The sequence below is a fragment of the Bos mutus genome, chromosome 2 (genome assembly GCF_027580195.1).
Source record: "Bos mutus isolate GX-2022 chromosome 2, NWIPB_WYAK_1.1, whole genome shotgun sequence".
In the NCBI taxonomy this organism is placed as follows: domain Eukaryota; kingdom Metazoa; phylum Chordata; class Mammalia; order Artiodactyla; family Bovidae; genus Bos; species Bos mutus.
In genome coordinates, this window is record NC_091618.1 from 23370808 (window position 1) to 23388609 (window position 17802).

Sequence of the window (17802 nt, forward strand, 5' to 3'; positions counted from 1 at the left end):
GCCATGATCTTATATCTGAAGTTATTCTGCCCCAGATAAGTAGCAGGGAGGGATCACAGCTCCACCCATTAACAGAAAATTGGATTAAAGATTTACTGAGTATGGCCCTTCCTATCAGAACAAGACCCAGTTTCCCCTGTCAGTCAGTTTCTCCTATCAGGGCAGACAGACTGAAAACCACAATCACAGAAATCTAACCAATCTGATCACAGGGATCACAGCCTTGTCTAACTCATTGAAACTATGAGCCATGCCATGTAGGGCCACCCAAGACAGAACTCTTTGTGACCCCAAGGACTGTAGCCTACCAGGCTCCTCCATCCATGGGATTTCCCAGGCAAGAAAACTGGAGTGAGTTGCCGCTTCCTTCTCCAGGGGATCTTCTCAACCCAGGGATCAAAGCCAGGTCTCCCGAGTTGCAGGCAGACGCTTTACCACCTGAGCCATCAGGGAAGCCCTACAGATAACAATACGTGATGTTAAATTTGGTTCTTGTACTGTTAAAGCAATCAACATATATAAAATGAAGCTAGAGTAAGTTATACCTTAACTTTATTGTGTTTTGTTTTTCACCACAGAAGTGCTTTTTAACTTGTGATTTATCAAGTCACATGATGTTCCGTTATGTGAGTATGAAATTTGCTCAGTCATGTCCGACTCTTTGGACCCCATGGACTATACAGTCTATGGAATTCTCCAGGCCAGAATACTGGAGTGGGTACCTTTTTCCTTCTCCAGGGGATCTTCCCAACCCAAGGATCAAACCCAGGTCTCCCACATTGCAGACAGATTCTTTACCAACTGAGCCACAAGGGAAGCCTGAGAATACTGGAGTGGGTAGCCTATCCCTTCTCCAGCAGATCTTCCCAACCCAGGAATTGAACTGGGGTCTCCTGAATTGCACTAAAAGTGTTAATAAATTTCTCATTAAAAAAATTACAGTTAGAAAAATGTGCTTGTCCACATTTTTAGTAGCACAGCTATCAGAATTCCAAATGATTTTTAAATGGATATTTAGAACACATTAGGGTAGGTGTTATGTTTAGAGCTTGGGTGTTATTGAGTATTAGCCATGCCCTCCTCCAAGGGATCTTCCCAACCCGGGAATCGAACCCAGGTCTCCTACATTGCAGATTCTTTACCATCTGAGCCATCAGGGAAGTTTATATATTTAGAGCTTGGATGTTCTTATTGAGGATTATTCAGTTTGAGATTCAACAGCAATGAGAACTTGCTTGGGCAGCCTTTCCTTATATTCAGGGAGAAAGTCCAGTCTGGGACATCTGGGTCCCAGAGAGGTACCTTCTCCCTGGCTCACAGGGGGGCCACTCACTCAGTTCCTGGATTCAAATGTTCCCTCAGCCACTTTTAGCTCTGACACCTTGAGCAAGTTACGTGACTTTTCTGTGCCTTAGTTTCCTTTTCAGTAATTTGGGGACAATGGTCTCTTCGTAGGTTTGCTGGAGGATTAAACCAATTTACGCAAAGTTCTAAAACAGTTTATGACCGGTATGTAGTAAATCCTCAACAGAGTGAACAAGGATTATTATTGACCTTAGAAAGCTCTCATTCTTTCTAAAGAATGGGCTTGAGTAAATATCTTTTGAATATACTTAGCAGCAGAGAGAATCATTTTCAGTGAACAGTTAAAATTATTTGGATATAATAACTTCTCTTCAAAGCCCAGGCATCCATTGTTCAAGAAGAAAATAAAAAGACAAAGGGGGAAAATTCCTGGCCAAGGGACAAGTTGGGAGGATTGTTTTAAAGCAATCATTGTGTTCAGGTGGCCTGGCAGCTACTGTAAACAGGGAGGGAGGGAAGGAGGAAACCAGAACCCATTGTGGGTCCAGAAAATGGATGTCTTTTCAACTAAACAGATTGCTATCAGCCTCTCACAGCCGACTCTTATTCCTTTTTGCCTGGTCATTTCCTTTACTGAGTGTCTGTAAGAACCACCCACTCGAGTGTTTCTCAGGATTATAGGTTTTTAGGTCAAACAGAAACCCAGGGAGCGCCTGACACAGCCCTGTACCCGCAGTTACATTATACACCGGCTGGATGACATGGACCCCGCTGCTGGTGTGTGTTGCATGGAGGCTGTTGTCCCCGAATTTGTGGAGATTCGTTTACAGTGTGGCCAGCAGCAACCAGGCATACAGGGTAAGAGCATGGCTCTGAAGTCCTGAAGCTTTCCTGTTGGGCTGAAGGCTGAGTGTAGGAAGCTCCCGCCCCTCCAATTCATTTCAGAAGCTGGACCTGCGGGCCCCGTTCGCCAGCATCCTTTGTCATCCTCAGCACCCACGATGGATGATACGCCGGAGCCCCCGGCCATGACTGTCCACCTGCTGGCCAACGCAGGGCAGGGCTTGCTTTTGCAGCAAACCCTGGATCGGCTCCTAGACTGCATTTGCCCAGATATCCGTCTCTTTCTTGTGTCCGAGCGGGCCAATCCAGTGAAATACTATGACAAGTGCCACTCCAAGCGGTCACGCTTCCCAGGGATGTCTGTTCTGCTTTTCTTGAAGGAGAACCTAGGTGAGGAGAGGCTATTCCACGTGCTGGACTCCTTACAGCATTGGCCATGGCAGTGCTACCCCACTCAGAACGCCCAGGGAAGACCCTGCCCCTACATTCTTGCCAATCAGGAATTCTACAGCCTGGACAGCCAGATGCCCATCTGGGGTGTGAGGCAGGTGCACTGTGGCACCGAGATCCTGAGAGTGACACTCTACTGCAGTTTTGATAACTACGAAGACGCCATCCGGCTCTACGCAATGATCCTGCAGAGAGAAGCCACCTTGCAAAAGAGCAACTTCTGTTTCTTCGTGCTCTACTCCACTGAGACCTTTGCCCTGCAGCTCTCCCTGAAGCAGCTGCCCCTCGGAACATCGGTGGACCCCAAAGAGGCTTCAGTGTTGCAGTTCAAGGTCCAGGAGATTGGCCAGTTAGTGCCTCTTCTACCCCATCCCTGTGTCCCCATCAGCCGCACCCGGTGGCAAACACAGGACTATGACGGCAACAAGATTCTGCTTCAGGTATGTCTGTTTGGTCTCTGTGATCTCTAGATGCCCATGTAGCCGTGTGATTTGACAGCCAAGAGATGAAGTAATGTCGCGGTTCTCAACCTTGTTTGAATACCAGGATCTCTGGGGAGCTTTCAAACCTCCTCATGTCATGACTTCACCCCAGATCAGTTAGACTGGAATCTTTGGGGGCACCCAGGCTTGGGTAGTTTTTGAAAGCTCCTTGGATAATGCTAATATGTAACTTATAGCACAGTTGAGAGTCACTGATTTAATCAAATCCCCTCATCTGACAGAAGAGGAAGTTCAGCTGCTGTGACCTGGTAGCTTACAGCATGTAGTTTGCAGTAGACTCAGACAACGTCCCATTTTTCAGATTTTTCTTTAACCATGTTCCTCAACTAGACACCAATATTTTGCCCATCTTCCGGTTCAGAAATTTCATTAGTTCTTTCCATGTGAACCTAAGAAAGCTGAAGTTATAATTAAAGTTGGGAATGTTAATTATGTTGGGCTTCCCTAGTGGCTCAGTTATAAAGAATCTGCCAAACTCCTGCCAATGTAGGAGACGTGGGTTCGAGCCCTGGGTTGGGACGATCTCATGGAGAAGGAAATGGCAACCCACTCCAGTATTCTTGCCTGGAGAATCCCATGGACAGAGAAGCATGGTGGGCTACAGTCCATGGGATCACAGAGAGTCAGACATGACTTAGTGACTAAAACAAAACAACAACAAATGTTAAATATGCCGTCCTATGGACTTAACTTTAAAGTATCTTGCATCACTGTCAAAATTTACCCCAAATCAAGTTAGATGGTTAGAACCCTTCAAAATTGAGAAAAGCTTGAATTAAAAGATCTTGTGGTAAGCATCCTACTGAAAGCAAGCATAATTACAGTTACCACGTGTCATTTCTTATACTACATTATGTGGCAGTTGAACCTTGCCACTTAGAAGCACCATGATTTTTGAACCTTGGTTCCTTTGTTAACACAATGAGGGTAGTATAACATCTTCCTAGAGGACAGGTTGTTATTTACACTAAGTGACCTGACATTTATAAAGAGCTTAAGATAGTGCCCAGAAAGCAATTTCAGTTCTTATTGTTTATATTATGCCCTAGACTAAGTATTTCACTTTGGTTATTTTATTTAGTCCTTCTTACAACCTAGGAAGTTTTACAAAAGGCAAAACCAAGGAGTAGAGGTACCAGCTACTTGCTCAAGACACAAGATTAAGTGTTTACCTGGCTCAGAAACCAGGCAGTTAACCACTGCAGTCCAGTACTCTGTGTAAGTGTGTGTAGGCAGGGAGGTGTACGTGATATTCACAGCAAAGTTTCTGTCCTTGAGAAATGGTCAGGAAGTGCTTTAAGACCTACTGGATAAGGTAAAAACAGGCTAGAAGATGAATTATCCTTCCCTTTGATTAATTTTGTTCTCATCAGCTTTGAGTTATTAATAAAATATGAGTCATACTGATTCTATATGAAATGATCTCTAAATCCTTTACCTTCTCATTCACATAAGGCAGATAGACACTGTTTCTGTTAGTTGCCTATTATATAATTCACTAATTTGCAAGGCATCTAAAAATTTTCCTTCAGTCTTAATCTCCAGAATTCAAATCTCGCTGTCGAGCAAAAATATAATAAGTGCGTGCAGCAGGAGAGACATTTCTGTTCTAAAGGCTACCTGACATTTTTACTTCTGAATCATGGCTTATACAGCTTAGCTCCATTGGAAAGTTAGGTTGAATTTGGGGAGTGCAGAATAGTTTTTTGGATAAATGTCAATGAGGTTAGGCTTTTGCAAACGAAATGGGGAATTATCTTCTGGGAACTTCTATTTCTGGTGTCATATAAAAGTCCCTGAAGAATTCATGTACAAAGGATCGGATATAATACACTATATAAGATAACACATTATAGCTACTTCACTCCTATAATGGGGTGAATTTTTCAGGATATGAAACCCATTGCAAACTTCCTTGTGGGGAGAGAGAATGAGGGGTAAATGCATTGGCTTTGTGTGTGCGTGTGTGTGTGTGCGCGCGTGCGTGTGTGTGCAAGCCTTAATTTTATTTTTTTAAAATTAAAATTTTTTATCTTTTAAAATAAATTTATTTATCTTTTAATTAAGGATAATTGCTTTACAGAATTTTGTTGTTTTCTGTCAAACATCAAGATGAATCAGCCATAGGTATACATATGTCCCCTTCTCTTGAACCTCCTCCCCATCCCACCCCTCTAAATTGTTACAGAGCCCCGGTCTGAGTTCCCTGAGTTATACAGCATATTCCCATTGGCTATCTATTTTACATATGTTAGTGCATATGCTTCCATGTTACTCTCTCCATATATCCCACCTTCTCCTTCCTTCCCTGCCCCGTGACCATAAGTCTGTTCTTAAATTGTTTTTTGTGCGTAAGTAGCCTGGGTCTTAAGAAGGAGGCCGTGGAGCTGACTCTGAGCTCTGTTACTTCCCCAGATAGGCCACTGTGGTCAGCAGCTGGCTGCCAGCAACTCTGAAGATGATCCATTTGAGTTCTTCACCCCACAAGGGTCCCCTAAAATTTCTGGACTTCACGTCAGTTGTACCAACTTGGATCAGACTCTCTTCTCTGTCAAATGCACTCAGTCACTCACTCAAGGGAATGGGGTTGTGTGGATAGCTTAGTTCTGAGGCAGAGGCACTCCTCTCCTGCATCCTTAGGTTTTTTTCTGGACTCAGACTCTCTTGGGACTCCTGGGGGAGGAGGAACAAGAATTCCCAGGGAAGATCAGTGAGGGGACAAATTATGGGTAGCACAAATGACTGATGTCCACCACGGAAAAAAATAATACAATGCAGGAGACCCGAGTTCGATCCCTGGGTCAGGAAGATCGCTTGGAGAAGGGAATGGCAACCCACTCCAGTATTCTTGCCTGGAGAACTCCATGGACAGAGGAGCCTGTTGGGCTACAGTCTATGAGGTCACAAAAAGACAGACATGACTGAGGGACTGAGCATGCATGAATGCATTTACAGGAGAGTCATAATCACAAGTTCACTTCTCCACATGTAACCCTTCCTCAGGGCCGGGATGGACATGTGTTGAGGGGGTTGCAGGGGGTGGTTTGCTAGATCCAGTGAGGGTGGTGGGCAAAGCTTCCCAGAGGGGTGAGACCTGGCCCTGCCTGAACTGGAGAGCCCAGAAGGAAGTAGCCAGATGGAGACGAGAGGAAAGTGTTCTGAATGGAGGAGATGATGGGTGAGAACGTGTAGAATAGCATTTTCTTAGCCATTATGTTCAGAAAGCACCCTATAGCCCCATGTGGCTGGAGAGAAGGGAGGGGGTTAGGGGAAGAGGATGGGGAGGTGGGCAGAGGCCACATCCTCAGGCACGTGGCCAGCCACTGGGGGTAAGCACCATGGGGACAGGGACCATTTTTGGTCCACTCCTGTATTCCCAGTACTTACAACAATGTCTGGCACATGGTAGGCAAAACCATTCTTGGGTGAATGAGCAAAAGCCTTGCCAAGTAGCTTCTATTTTATCCTGACTATAATCAGCAGTCACTGATAGAGCCTCTGAATGGTAGTGACATGTACAATTTGCATTATGAGATCAAAACGGGGGATATACATGGAGATGCTTTGTAAAGTGGAAACTGTAGTGTAGTTATTGTCTGCGTAAGAAGGATGCTGTGTGTCTCTCCATGTCTTTTCCTATATGACCTCTTGTCAGTGCAGACCGTCTGATGCTTCTCAGAGCCTGGGATATGTGTTTTTGAGAGATTGATATTAGGGTACATAGTAGATGCTCGGTAATGAATGCATGTCTGAATACGTGATCAGGAATGTCAGTGTTTATTCATTCACCAAATACTTATTGAATGCATACCTTGGGCTACCCTCTTCTCCACTTGGCAGTTTTCATCCTACAGTCTCACTCCTTAGTGGATGTAACTGTTGTTGGGTGTTTGACATAAATTAGGGGGGCTTCCCTGGTAGCTCAGCTGGTAAAGAATCTGCCTGCAATGCAGAAGACCCCAGTTCAATTCCTGGGTTGGGAAGATCCTCTGGAGAAGGGATAGGCTATCTACTCCTTGAGCTTCCCTGGTGGCTCAGCTGGTAAAGAATCTGCCTGCAATGAGGGAGACCTAGATTTGATCCCTAGGTTGGGGAGATCCCCTGGAGAAGGGAAGGGCTACCAGCTCCAGTATTCTGGCCTGGTGAATTCCATGGACTGTATAGTTCATGGGGTTGCAAAGAGTTGGACATGACTGAGTGACTTTCATAAATGTGGGGAAATTCTCAGTCATTATTGTTTCAAATATTTCTAGTATTTCATTCTCTCTTCTTCTGGTATTTCCATTGTATGTCTATTACTCTTTTTGTAGTTGTCCCAGTTTTTAGGTTGTCCATTCTGATTTGTAGGTTTTGTTTCAGCCTGTTTTTTCCTCTCTGTTTTTCTTTTTCAAGGATTTTATTGGTATGTCCTCTAGCTCAGAGATCGTTTCCTCAGCTGTGTTTGGTCTACTAAGAAGCCCATTAAAGTCATTCTTTATTTCTGTTACAGTGTTTTTTTGTTTTTGTTTTTTAATCTTTTTGGTTCTTATTTTAGGACTTCCATCTCTTTTCAGATTGCCATCTGTTCTTGCATGCTATTTACTTTATCCATTAGAGTCTTTAGTATATTAATCAGAAGTATTTTAAATTACTGGCCTGATAATTCCAACATCCCTGCCACATCTGGTTCTGATACTTGCTCTGTCTTTTCACTGTGCCTTTTTACCTTTTGTAATGTCTTGTAATTTTTTTTCCCCTGATAGCCAGGATGATGTAGGAGACATAGGAACAGCTGTAAATAATGCTTTACTAATGTGGTGGCAAGGAGTTGGGGGAAGGGAGTCATTCTAAGATTAGGTCTCAGTCTTAATGAGTCTATGCCTTGAACTTCACAAGCGTTTACACGTTTTTTCTCTCTTAGGTGGAAGAGAATGGCTAGAGTGGGCTAGAGTTGAATACTTCACTTCTCTCACATGAAAGGCTAGATGAAGCTGGAGTTGGGTATTCCTCTTCCACGGGTCAGTTCAGTTCAGTCACTCAATCATGTCCAACTCTTTGCGACCCCATGGACTGCAGCATGCCAGGCTTGCCTGTCCATCACCAACTCCCAGAGTTTATCCAAACTCATGTCCATTGAGTCAGTGATGCCGTCCAAACACCTCATCCTTTATCATTCCCTTCTCCTCCTGCCCTCAATCTTTCCCAGAATTGGGATCTTTTCAAATGAGTCAGCTCTTCGCATTAGGTGGCCAAAGTATTAGAGTTTCAGCTTCTGTAGGTCAGTTAGGCTATGATAATACACCAGCATGTTAGACTTGGGTTGACTAGTTTCCCTGGAAAGAAGGCCTTTTTTCTTTTTGGCCACACATGTGGGAACCATGCAGTCTTTTTTTTTTTTTTCCTCAATGTAGGAGAAATCTTCTTGCTATTTCTTAGAATCACTTTTAGTAAGAGACAATATTATTTTCCCTGCATGATGTCAGATTTTCCTTAACAGCTTGATCATGTTTCAGTGATGCAGTCTCTTATTTCTCAAGTGTTTGGAGCCAAATGTGTGACAAATAATCTTCCTGTTCATCAAGGTATTTGCTAATGTTCCCTGAAAATCGAAAACACCTAGCTCTCAATCTGTAACATTTTACAAATATTTCTTAGAAAGATGTGCTCTAAATAATCAGAATCTCTACAAATGCATTTCAATTGCTTATTTGGCAAGAGAAGCTTCATTTTCTCTTGAGATTTATCTCAATCACTCAGCATTATGTTTCTCCTGAAAATTCTTCACTCCAACTGTACAACCTGCATTTCTATAGTAAAAATTTTGTACTTTCTTCTACCATATGGTCTAAGGACTTCTCTTAAAAAAAGGAAAAGTTGATGTTCTCTCTCTTAAAGATTGCAGAAATGACCATCCATAGGATGGATGTCCTTCTGCAGTTTCTTGAAAAGACTTTGTATCCACTTAATGGCCAATAATTAGGGGACATACATTTCTACACACAAACAATTTGATAGGCATTAAGCTTTATTTATTTATCCAACAGACATCTAGTGATTACTTACCACATGTTGGGCATTGTGCTAAGTACTGGAGATATAGTGATCAAGATGGTGTATAAAGTCCTAACTCTTCCAGTTGGCAAAGTCTAGAAGAAGATCCAGAGAATTTGAGCACACAACTGCAGAATAGCATGGTGACTACTAGGATACGGAAAGTACAGGCTGCCAGGACAGCAAGTAGTATGATTAATGATGATGAGAGTAGCCAACTGATGTTTAGGAACACTGTGTCCTGGGCACTGTTACAATTTAAACTTCTCAGCAACTCTCTGACATTGGTACTTATTATCATCTCCTTCTATGTATGAGGAAACCAAGGTACAGAAAAATTAGGTAACTTGTTTCAAGTCCCACAACTAATAAGTGACAGAACCAATATTTAGGGGCACCTCTGATGGCTTCCCTGGTGGCTCATGGTAGAGAACTGACTTGCAATGCAGGACACACCGGTTTGATCCCCGGGTCAGGAAGATCCCTTGGAGGAGGAAATGTCAACCCACTCCAGTATTCTTGCTTGGAGAATTCCATGGACAGAGGAGGTTGGCAGGCTACATGGGATCGCAAAGAGTCAGATGCCACTGAGCGGCTTTCACTTTCACTTTCTTTTCTGGTCGTTCAGTGGTAAAGAATCTGCCTGCCAATGCAGGAGACACAGGTTCAATCCCTGGTTCAGGAAGATCTCTGGAGAAGGAAATGGAACCCACACCAGTATTCTTGTCTGAAAAATCATGAACAAAGGATCTTGGCTGGTTATAGTCCAAAGGGTCACAAGGAGTCAGACGTGACTTAGCGATTGAACAACAACCCAGATTCAGTAACACGGAGAAGGCTTCTAGGAGGAAATGATGTGTAAGCTTGGAGTTGACGAAAGGTAGGAGTTTTCAGGAAAAAGAGTCAGAGGTGACATATCCCAGACAGAGGAAATAATATACACAAACACTGGCATTAGGAAAGAACAAATAATGTTCCAAGAATTGAAAAAGGCTCAATTTTGACAAGAGGAAGAAGGGGTGAATTAAGCTGGAGTAAGAAAGGCCAGACTGTGAAGGGTATTTGTTGTTGTTCAGTTTATCAGGCATGTCTGACTCATTGTGACCCCATGGACTGCAGCATGCCAGAGTTCCCTGTCCTTCACTATCTCCTGGAGTTTGCTCAAACTCATGTCCATTGAGTTGATGATGCCACCCAACCATCTCATCCTCTGTTGCCCTCTTCTTCTCCTGCCTTCAATCTTTCCCAGCATCAGGGTCTTTTCCAATGAGACGGCTCTTCACATCAGGTGGCCAAAATACTGGAGCTTCAGCTTCAGCATAAGTCCTTCCAATGGATATTCAGGGTTGATTTCCTGTAGGATTATCTGGTTTGATCTCTTTGCTGTCCAAGGGACTCTCAAGAGTCTTCTCCAGCACCACAATTTGAAAGCATCAATTCTTTGGTGCTCAGTCTTCTTTATGGTCCAACTCGGAAAAACCATAGCTTTGACTATATGGATTTTTGTCGGCAAAGTGATATTTCTGTTTTTTAATACTCTGTCTAGGTTTGTTATAGCTTTTATTCCAAGGAGAAAGCATCTTTTAATTTCATGGCTGCAGTCACTGTCCACAATGATTTTGGAGCCCGAGAAAATAGTCTGTCGTTGTTTCCATTGTTTCCCCATCTATTTGCTGTGAAGGGTATGAAAAATAAAGAAAGTGTTAGTTGTTTAGTTGTGTCTGACTCTATGAGGCCCCATGGACTATTGCTCACCAAGCTCCTCTGTTCATGGAGTTCTCCAGGCAAGAATACTGGAGTGGGTTACCATGTCCTTCTCCAGGGGATCTTTCCAACCCAGGGATTGAACCTGAGTTCCTATATTACAGGCAGATTTTTTACCATCTGAGCCACCAGGGAAGCCCCGAAGGGTATGGTGGTCTATTTAAGGGGTTTGATTTTATCTAAATTAAGAAGAGCAGGGAGCCACTTGAAGCAGGAGGGTGACATGATAAAACTGTTTTCAAAGCTCCTCTGGTTGTAGAGTGGAGAATGGATTAGAGGGAGGCCAGGAGCACCCATGAGGTGTCCCGACAGATGGCTGTTGCAGTATTTCAACGAGTGATGCTGACATCTGCCCCAGGATTAATGGCAGTGGACATGGAGGGACAGGAAGACCCGAGAAGTCTTTGGAAGACAGAGTCCATGGGAATGGGTGACATGGAGGATGAGGAAGGGAAAATGAAGCTCTTGCTTGGCTAGCATGGAGCAAATGATGCCAGGTTCTATGAGAGGGAGAAGAGTTAGCAGAATAGATTTAGTGAGAGGAGGGCGATGAGTTCACCTTTGGACATGTTGAGTTTTAGGAGCTTGTGCCTGGATGACGGTTGGATAGATAAGTTTGAAGCTTAAGAGATGGATCTGAACTATAATGACTTTCCGATGCCTTCATCAGTTAGATAACAGTTGAAGGCATGGGATTTAATGAGATTTTCCTGACAGAGTGTGCAGACTGAGAAGAGAAGATGGCCCAGGTTAGCACTGAAGAACTATGTCCTGTGATGAAATTGAGAGGGGTGGATGGAAAAAGAAAATCCAGAAGAATGTGTGAACATAGAAATTTAAGAAGAAATCTTCAAATGTAAAGGAGAAGGGTCAGCCTTGTAAAATTCCAATAGAGTTCAGGTAAAAATTAGTGACACGGAGGCTCCTCTAGATTGCATAGTCTAATATCAATCCTGAACAATTTCTGAATGTGTAAATAGCCAGATTCCAGTTCCAGAAGAGAAAAACTTTATTAGATTAAAGAAAAAGGTAGAACATAATGTCCAGGAAGCAAAGGTGGCAGCTCATCCTGTTGAAGGACTGTACCTCTTACTTCTATTCAGTTCAACTGACTTTATTGAAAGTCCGCATGAGCACAGCATGGCAGAAGCCTGAGTATGATGTAATCTGTTCTTTGAAAGTGAAGTGAAGTCACTCAGTCGTGTCCGACTCTTTGCGACCCCATGGACTGTAGTCCACCAGGCTCCTCCATCCATGGGATTCTCCAGGCAAGAATACTGGATTGAGTTGCCATTTCCTTCTCCAGGGGATCTTCCCAACCCAGGGATCGAACCCAGGTCTCCTTCATTGCAGGCAGACGCTTTAACCTCTGAGCCACCAGGGAAGCTGTTCTTGGCACTTACTTAATGGAAAACATTAACTCTTCTCCTTGTCCCGTAGGTCCAGTTGAATCCAGGACTTGGTGTGAGGAATGGTGAGCCTCCTTTTCTGAATGGCACCTTGGGAGCTGACACTCTTCCCCATGGCTCCAGGCTGACCCCTGTCTCTGCAATCAGGACCCTAGAGTTGAGGAGTCGAAGGATTCGGGGCAGGAGGTTCAAGGTGGGCTCCGTGGAGCTGCCTGAGCCTGGTGGGCGGCCAGTATCAGACGGTTCCGGTAACACTTGGTGGAAAAGCCCTGGTGGCTCAGCTCAGCCCAGCAGCCCAGCCACGGAATCCCAACCGCAACTGTCTTCTCTTCACCTCGAACCCGGGGCCAGAATGAAGGTCCTCGGCCGGGAAAACAGCTTCGAGAAGCTGGAGGCAGAGACAAATGTTGACACTGGATTCACCATGGTCAGTTCTGAACCCAGGCCATCTTTTGCAAGCAGATTTCCAAGGAATCTTCAGACCCACCAGCCACCATCATGCTTGTCAACCTCTTTCTCAGGGTCAGCTGCTTCCAAAAACAACAGGATCTTTAAGGAAAGGGTTCACCCCCTGCCACTTGCTGGCCAAAGGGACCTTGGTGCTAAGAAGATACTCTCAAAATGTCCCCTTCCTCTGCCAGTCCAAGGTGAAGCAAAAGAAGCAGAAGAAGAATTCTTTATATAGCATAAGACGACTGTGGTTTTCTAAAACTCGAGATCAAATAGGATGTTCTAGAAATGGAGCACTGACCTAGAATCAGCCTGTTTCTTGTTCATCTGAGGGGGCCTGAACGTGAGCCATGCATCGATCTGCATCACTTTTATTTCAAATGTTCCAAGTCTAGTGGTGCTGTGTGGTGTTGATGAGTGGTTTTTATTTGCTGTCGTGGTCATGAGGGAATTCAGCCAACGCACAGGGAAAAAGCCCAATGGCTCACATCCTTGGGGACACTCTAACCCAGCTGGGTGTGTTGAGTTCAGCCTCTATCAGGATAATTGCATTGTATGCAAATGAGTCAGATGTGTTATGCAATGCTGATTAGTGACTGTAATTTGGTTTTAATTTTTACTTGGGTTGCATAGCTCATGCCCCCGGGACAGAATTGGACTATTTATTCTTTAGTGTTTTTTTAATTTTTATGTGACCTCATTTGGTAACTAGGCCCTGTTCACCATGAACCCTCCAGTGATTTTTGCCTTGGAAGTTGTTTGCATCTGGAATGAGTTAACATGCAAAATGTTTTGAAAATTGCAAACATTTTTTTTTTTCCTGTTTAATGAGCAGCAACCCTGGAAGCCAAAAAAAATCAGGTTAAAAGTGAAAGCTAGGCTCCAGGGTTTTCTCGCTCCTCCATTTCTTGTTTGTTTCTGTACTACTCTAGTGGGGCCAGTGGTTCATATAATTAAGCAGAGTGGAGTGGGATGTGACTGGATGATTCAAAATCTCCACCGAGTGTGGCAGGAAGATTGCATTGGTTTCATCACTAGAGCGGGACTTGGGTTCTTTTGGCCATGTACAAATTGCTAAATTCCTTTGTAATTCTCATTCATTCATTTATACATTCACTGATGCAGCAAATTGTATCAAACACCTCCCTTTGAATAAGACATTGACATGGTGCACATAGGTTCTGTGGCCATCAAACCCAAAACTTGTTTATGGTTTTGCCTTATGATAAATCCATTCTATCAGCTTTTAAGAACATGTTGGAGTGCAAACATTTCCCTGGGGAACATTTCCACAATTGATACCACACTTGCTGCATCAGACTGTATGAAGAACCCGTGGCTGAAGATTGGGCATACTGTGAACTGCAATTCTAATCATAATGGGCAAATACTTAATTGCTCACATGGTGTCTTGTTTGATTGGGTTGATACTCACATGTTCAAAAACACCTGAGGTCTGTGTGTTTCAGTTAATTTATTAAGGTTATTTTATTCCAAGAACTTCATTTTCCAAAACAGATGATAAGTGACTATAAATGGTGACTTAATCGCTGGATCTTTTGAAGACCCTAACACTTACCACACCCAATTGCAGAGAAGGGTGAGTTCAGACTTAAGGCTGAATCTCATGGTAGCGAGACTGGACTGGGTTTATGTGCTCTGTCTGTCTAAAAGAGTAGAAATGGAAGACAGCTGCAAATGGACAAAGACAAGACTTATAAATGGATTTTTGTCCTTACACTATCAATATATTCTCATCCCCATCTTTTTCTTTCCCTCAGATTAGAGTTAGATCTTAGAATGTGGAATGAAGAACTTTTAGTATAGTTTTCTATAATAGGTGTTTAAAAAAATTAAAGTCTTATTTAAACTGAACTATTGAGCTGCCTTGAAAAGCACAGCAGGAAGTTTTGAGGTTTCTTTCTGGCTTTTTTGAGGTTATCTAATTCCTTTAGCATAATACATGGGTAAGAATAGAAGTACATGGAAATCATGAAGAATATTGAGGAATTTGAACGATAACTTACAAAATTGACTTGTAAAATAAGAGTGTGCTTATAAAGTATCACCTTCTCTATCCTCCTGCTCATGACAGGAATTCAGTTTACCATGTGATAAGAGAGAAATACCAGTGGGTGGATGAGAAAGGCCCAAATTTGGGTCTTAGTTTTAAAATTTGCTATTTATATGTAACCTTAAACCTTTGATCTTCTGTTGCCTTATCTTCTGCACCAAGGTTGTTAGAAAAATCAACATTTGCATATGCAAGCATTTGGATATTGTTAAACACTGTAAATATGTAAGATATTATAATTTCAAATGATCCTTCATACCCATATTTTTAAATGTATTAACAATAAAGGATTTTTTAAAAACAACCTTTAGTAAAAGCAATGATAAAAGAAAAAAAAGAAAATCCAGTTCTCTCATATTTTTGCAATATGTGTCATTTTTGTTTATATATCTGGAGGAAAATTATAGGATCAAATATATCCTAAAAGTTCAAAAGAAATTACATATAACAAGAGATAAACTATGAACTAGTCTAATCCAATTTAACAAATTATCCAGATTCTTTACTTACTTGTACTGTATTTCTTGAAATGTAAAATGTATCATGAGGGACTTCTGATGATCAGATAATTATATATTTTTTATAGGTATATTAAAACTCAGTTGCATTTCAGTTGTTTGGCTCTTTTTAACCTGCATAGTATTCACATTTTTTTGTAAGCATTATTTGGATATTGCTAAACATTAATAGAAACGGTAACATTTGGAAGCTTGCAAATGTGTTTGTTAGAGGAAGTTGTCGTTTAGTTACTGAGTCCATGGACTGTAGCCCGCCAAGCTCCTCTGTCCATGGACTTCTCCAGGCAAGAATACTGGAGTAGGGTGCCATTGTCTTCTTCAGGCAATATTCCCAACCCAGGAATTGAACCTGCATCTTCTGCACTGCAGGTGGATTCTTTACCACTTTACCTAACAGGGAAGCCTGTTAGGGGGAGTAGAGAGGGAAGGAGAGGGACACACCTTGATTGACGAAAGTAAGTGAGCAAGGGTCTCAGCTGCACCCCATCTGTCCTTGGCTCTGACAGTGTCACAGAATCCAAGCTTGTACTGCTGGCCACATGACAGACCAATAAATCCAGAGACAAATTATTGACGCAAGGAATAGTGATATTATTCAGAAGCTGAGATGATGGTGGACAAGTGTCCCAAAGAACCATCTTACCTGGGTTTTGGATGCTAGTTTCTTTTACGGAACAAAGGTGGGGGCAGAGGTGAGGATGTAAAGTAAAAAGGGTGATCAGATCAGATCAGTCTCTCAGTCGTGTCTGACTCTTTGCAGCCCCATGAACTGCAGCACGCCAGGCCTCCCTGTCCATCACCAACTCCCGGAGTTCACTGAGACTCACGTCCATCGAGTCAGTGATGCCATATGTTGTTGCAAACATTTCCTGGTTCTGGGGACTAGAGGGGATGTATTCATTTCTTTCTTCCTACAGTCATTCTTACGTGGGCTTGGTCAGGAGGTTTCCTGTGAACTGAGCAAAGATGTTTTACTTTAACATTAAGGCACAGGAGATGGGGTTCCCAGAGATGGGCCATTATGTATACTTTAAGCTATAGGCAACATTCCTTTGTAGCAATTAACTTGTAGAAAAAGCGATACAAAGGTTAGAATAAAAGAAACAAATCCAATATGGAGTCAGATTTGTTCTTCTTTATTACAGTGGGGCTTTGTGGAACTGACCTTGGTCCTTTCACCACTGACAACAACCCAATTACACATAGGAGGTGCTGGAGGCAGGGGTGGGAGGAGGTGAAAACCCCTTCCTTCCCTCCCAGGTAGAGATTCAGAAAGGGGAGGGAAAGGGGAGAGAAAAGAATGGGTACAGACCCACTGTCTGTTAATTGGAAACTCCTAACTTTCATTTCCTTGTTATAAAACCTAGTCAGAAATTCCTGGGATAACTTAACCTTAACCCTGGATGCCTTTCTTTTTTTGACTGCCCAGGGGCTTCTCTAGTTGCAGAACCTGGGCTCAGTTGTCCCACGGAATGTGAGATCTTAGTTCAGCGGCCAAGGATCAAACCCGCATTCCCGCCACTGGACTGCGTACCTCCTGGCTTGGTGGCTCAGATGGTGAAGAATCTACCTGCAATGCATAGGTCTTAAGTTCAATCTCTGGATCGGGAAGATCCCCTAGAGAAGGGAATGGCTACCTACTCCAATTTTCATGTCTGAAGAATTCCATGCATAGAGGAGCCTGGCGGGCTACAGTCCATGGGTCACAAAGAGTTGGACACGACTGAGCGACTAACAATGCATTGGAAGGCAGATTTTTTTTTTTAGAGTTTTGGCTTTTTATTTTAAAAATTTTTATTATTATTATTTTTTTACTTTACAATATTGTATTGGTTTTGCCATACATCAACATGCATTCGCCATGGGTGGAAGGCAGATTCTTAACCACTGGACCACCAGGGCAGTCCTCCCCGCCCCCCTTGGCTATCTTTCTTGTCTTATCTAAGCCACAGTGTGCGGATTTTTCCCCTCCCCTTTGCTTTTCCTTCTTTCTCCGTACCCCTCCCTTTTCATTCCTTTGTCTTTCTTTTCCTTCTTTTCTCTTCCTTCTGTCTTTTCCTCCCTCTGTGTTTCTGTGGGGGTGTGAATTTGATACTCTCTTCATTCTTCACTCTGTTTAAAATACTTCGTCTTTGCAGCATTTCCCAAGATTCCTCAGGGATTGACCTGTAACTAGAACTTCTGACAGCTTGCCTTGGCTCAGCTCGGAGAGGATTAGATGGAAGGTTTACTTTTTCTCTGAGGACATTCTCTCCACTTCGCATTCATTGCTGGGATCCTGCTCCGTGGCTGTTCCACCTGCATCACTTAGAAATGAGCCTGTCTCTCCTCCCATGGCTCGCTCCTTCCTTTCACATCTCTCCAACCTTTCTCTGAGGTCTGAAGATATTTCCTGAGCATTTCTTGCAATTAGCATTTTAAAATATTGTCCATCATTTGTGACAGGAAAACAAAAG

At 43.0% G+C, this 17802-nt stretch overlaps 1 protein-coding gene across 1 annotated transcript; it reads left to right on the forward strand.

Moving 5' to 3' along the window:
* The first annotated feature begins 1954 nt into the window (after positions 1 to 1954).
* FAM124B (family with sequence similarity 124 member B) lies at positions 1955 to 16394 on the forward strand. The gene is made up of 2 exons (XM_005895268.3): positions 1955 to 3038; positions 12336 to 16394. The coding sequence occupies exons 1-2, from the start codon at positions 2307 to 2309 to the stop codon at positions 12987 to 12989; spliced, it is 1386 nt and encodes a 461-aa protein (XP_005895330.2). The 5' UTR covers positions 1955 to 2306; the 3' UTR covers positions 12990 to 16394.
* The last annotated feature ends 1408 nt before the right edge of the window (positions 16395 to 17802 follow it).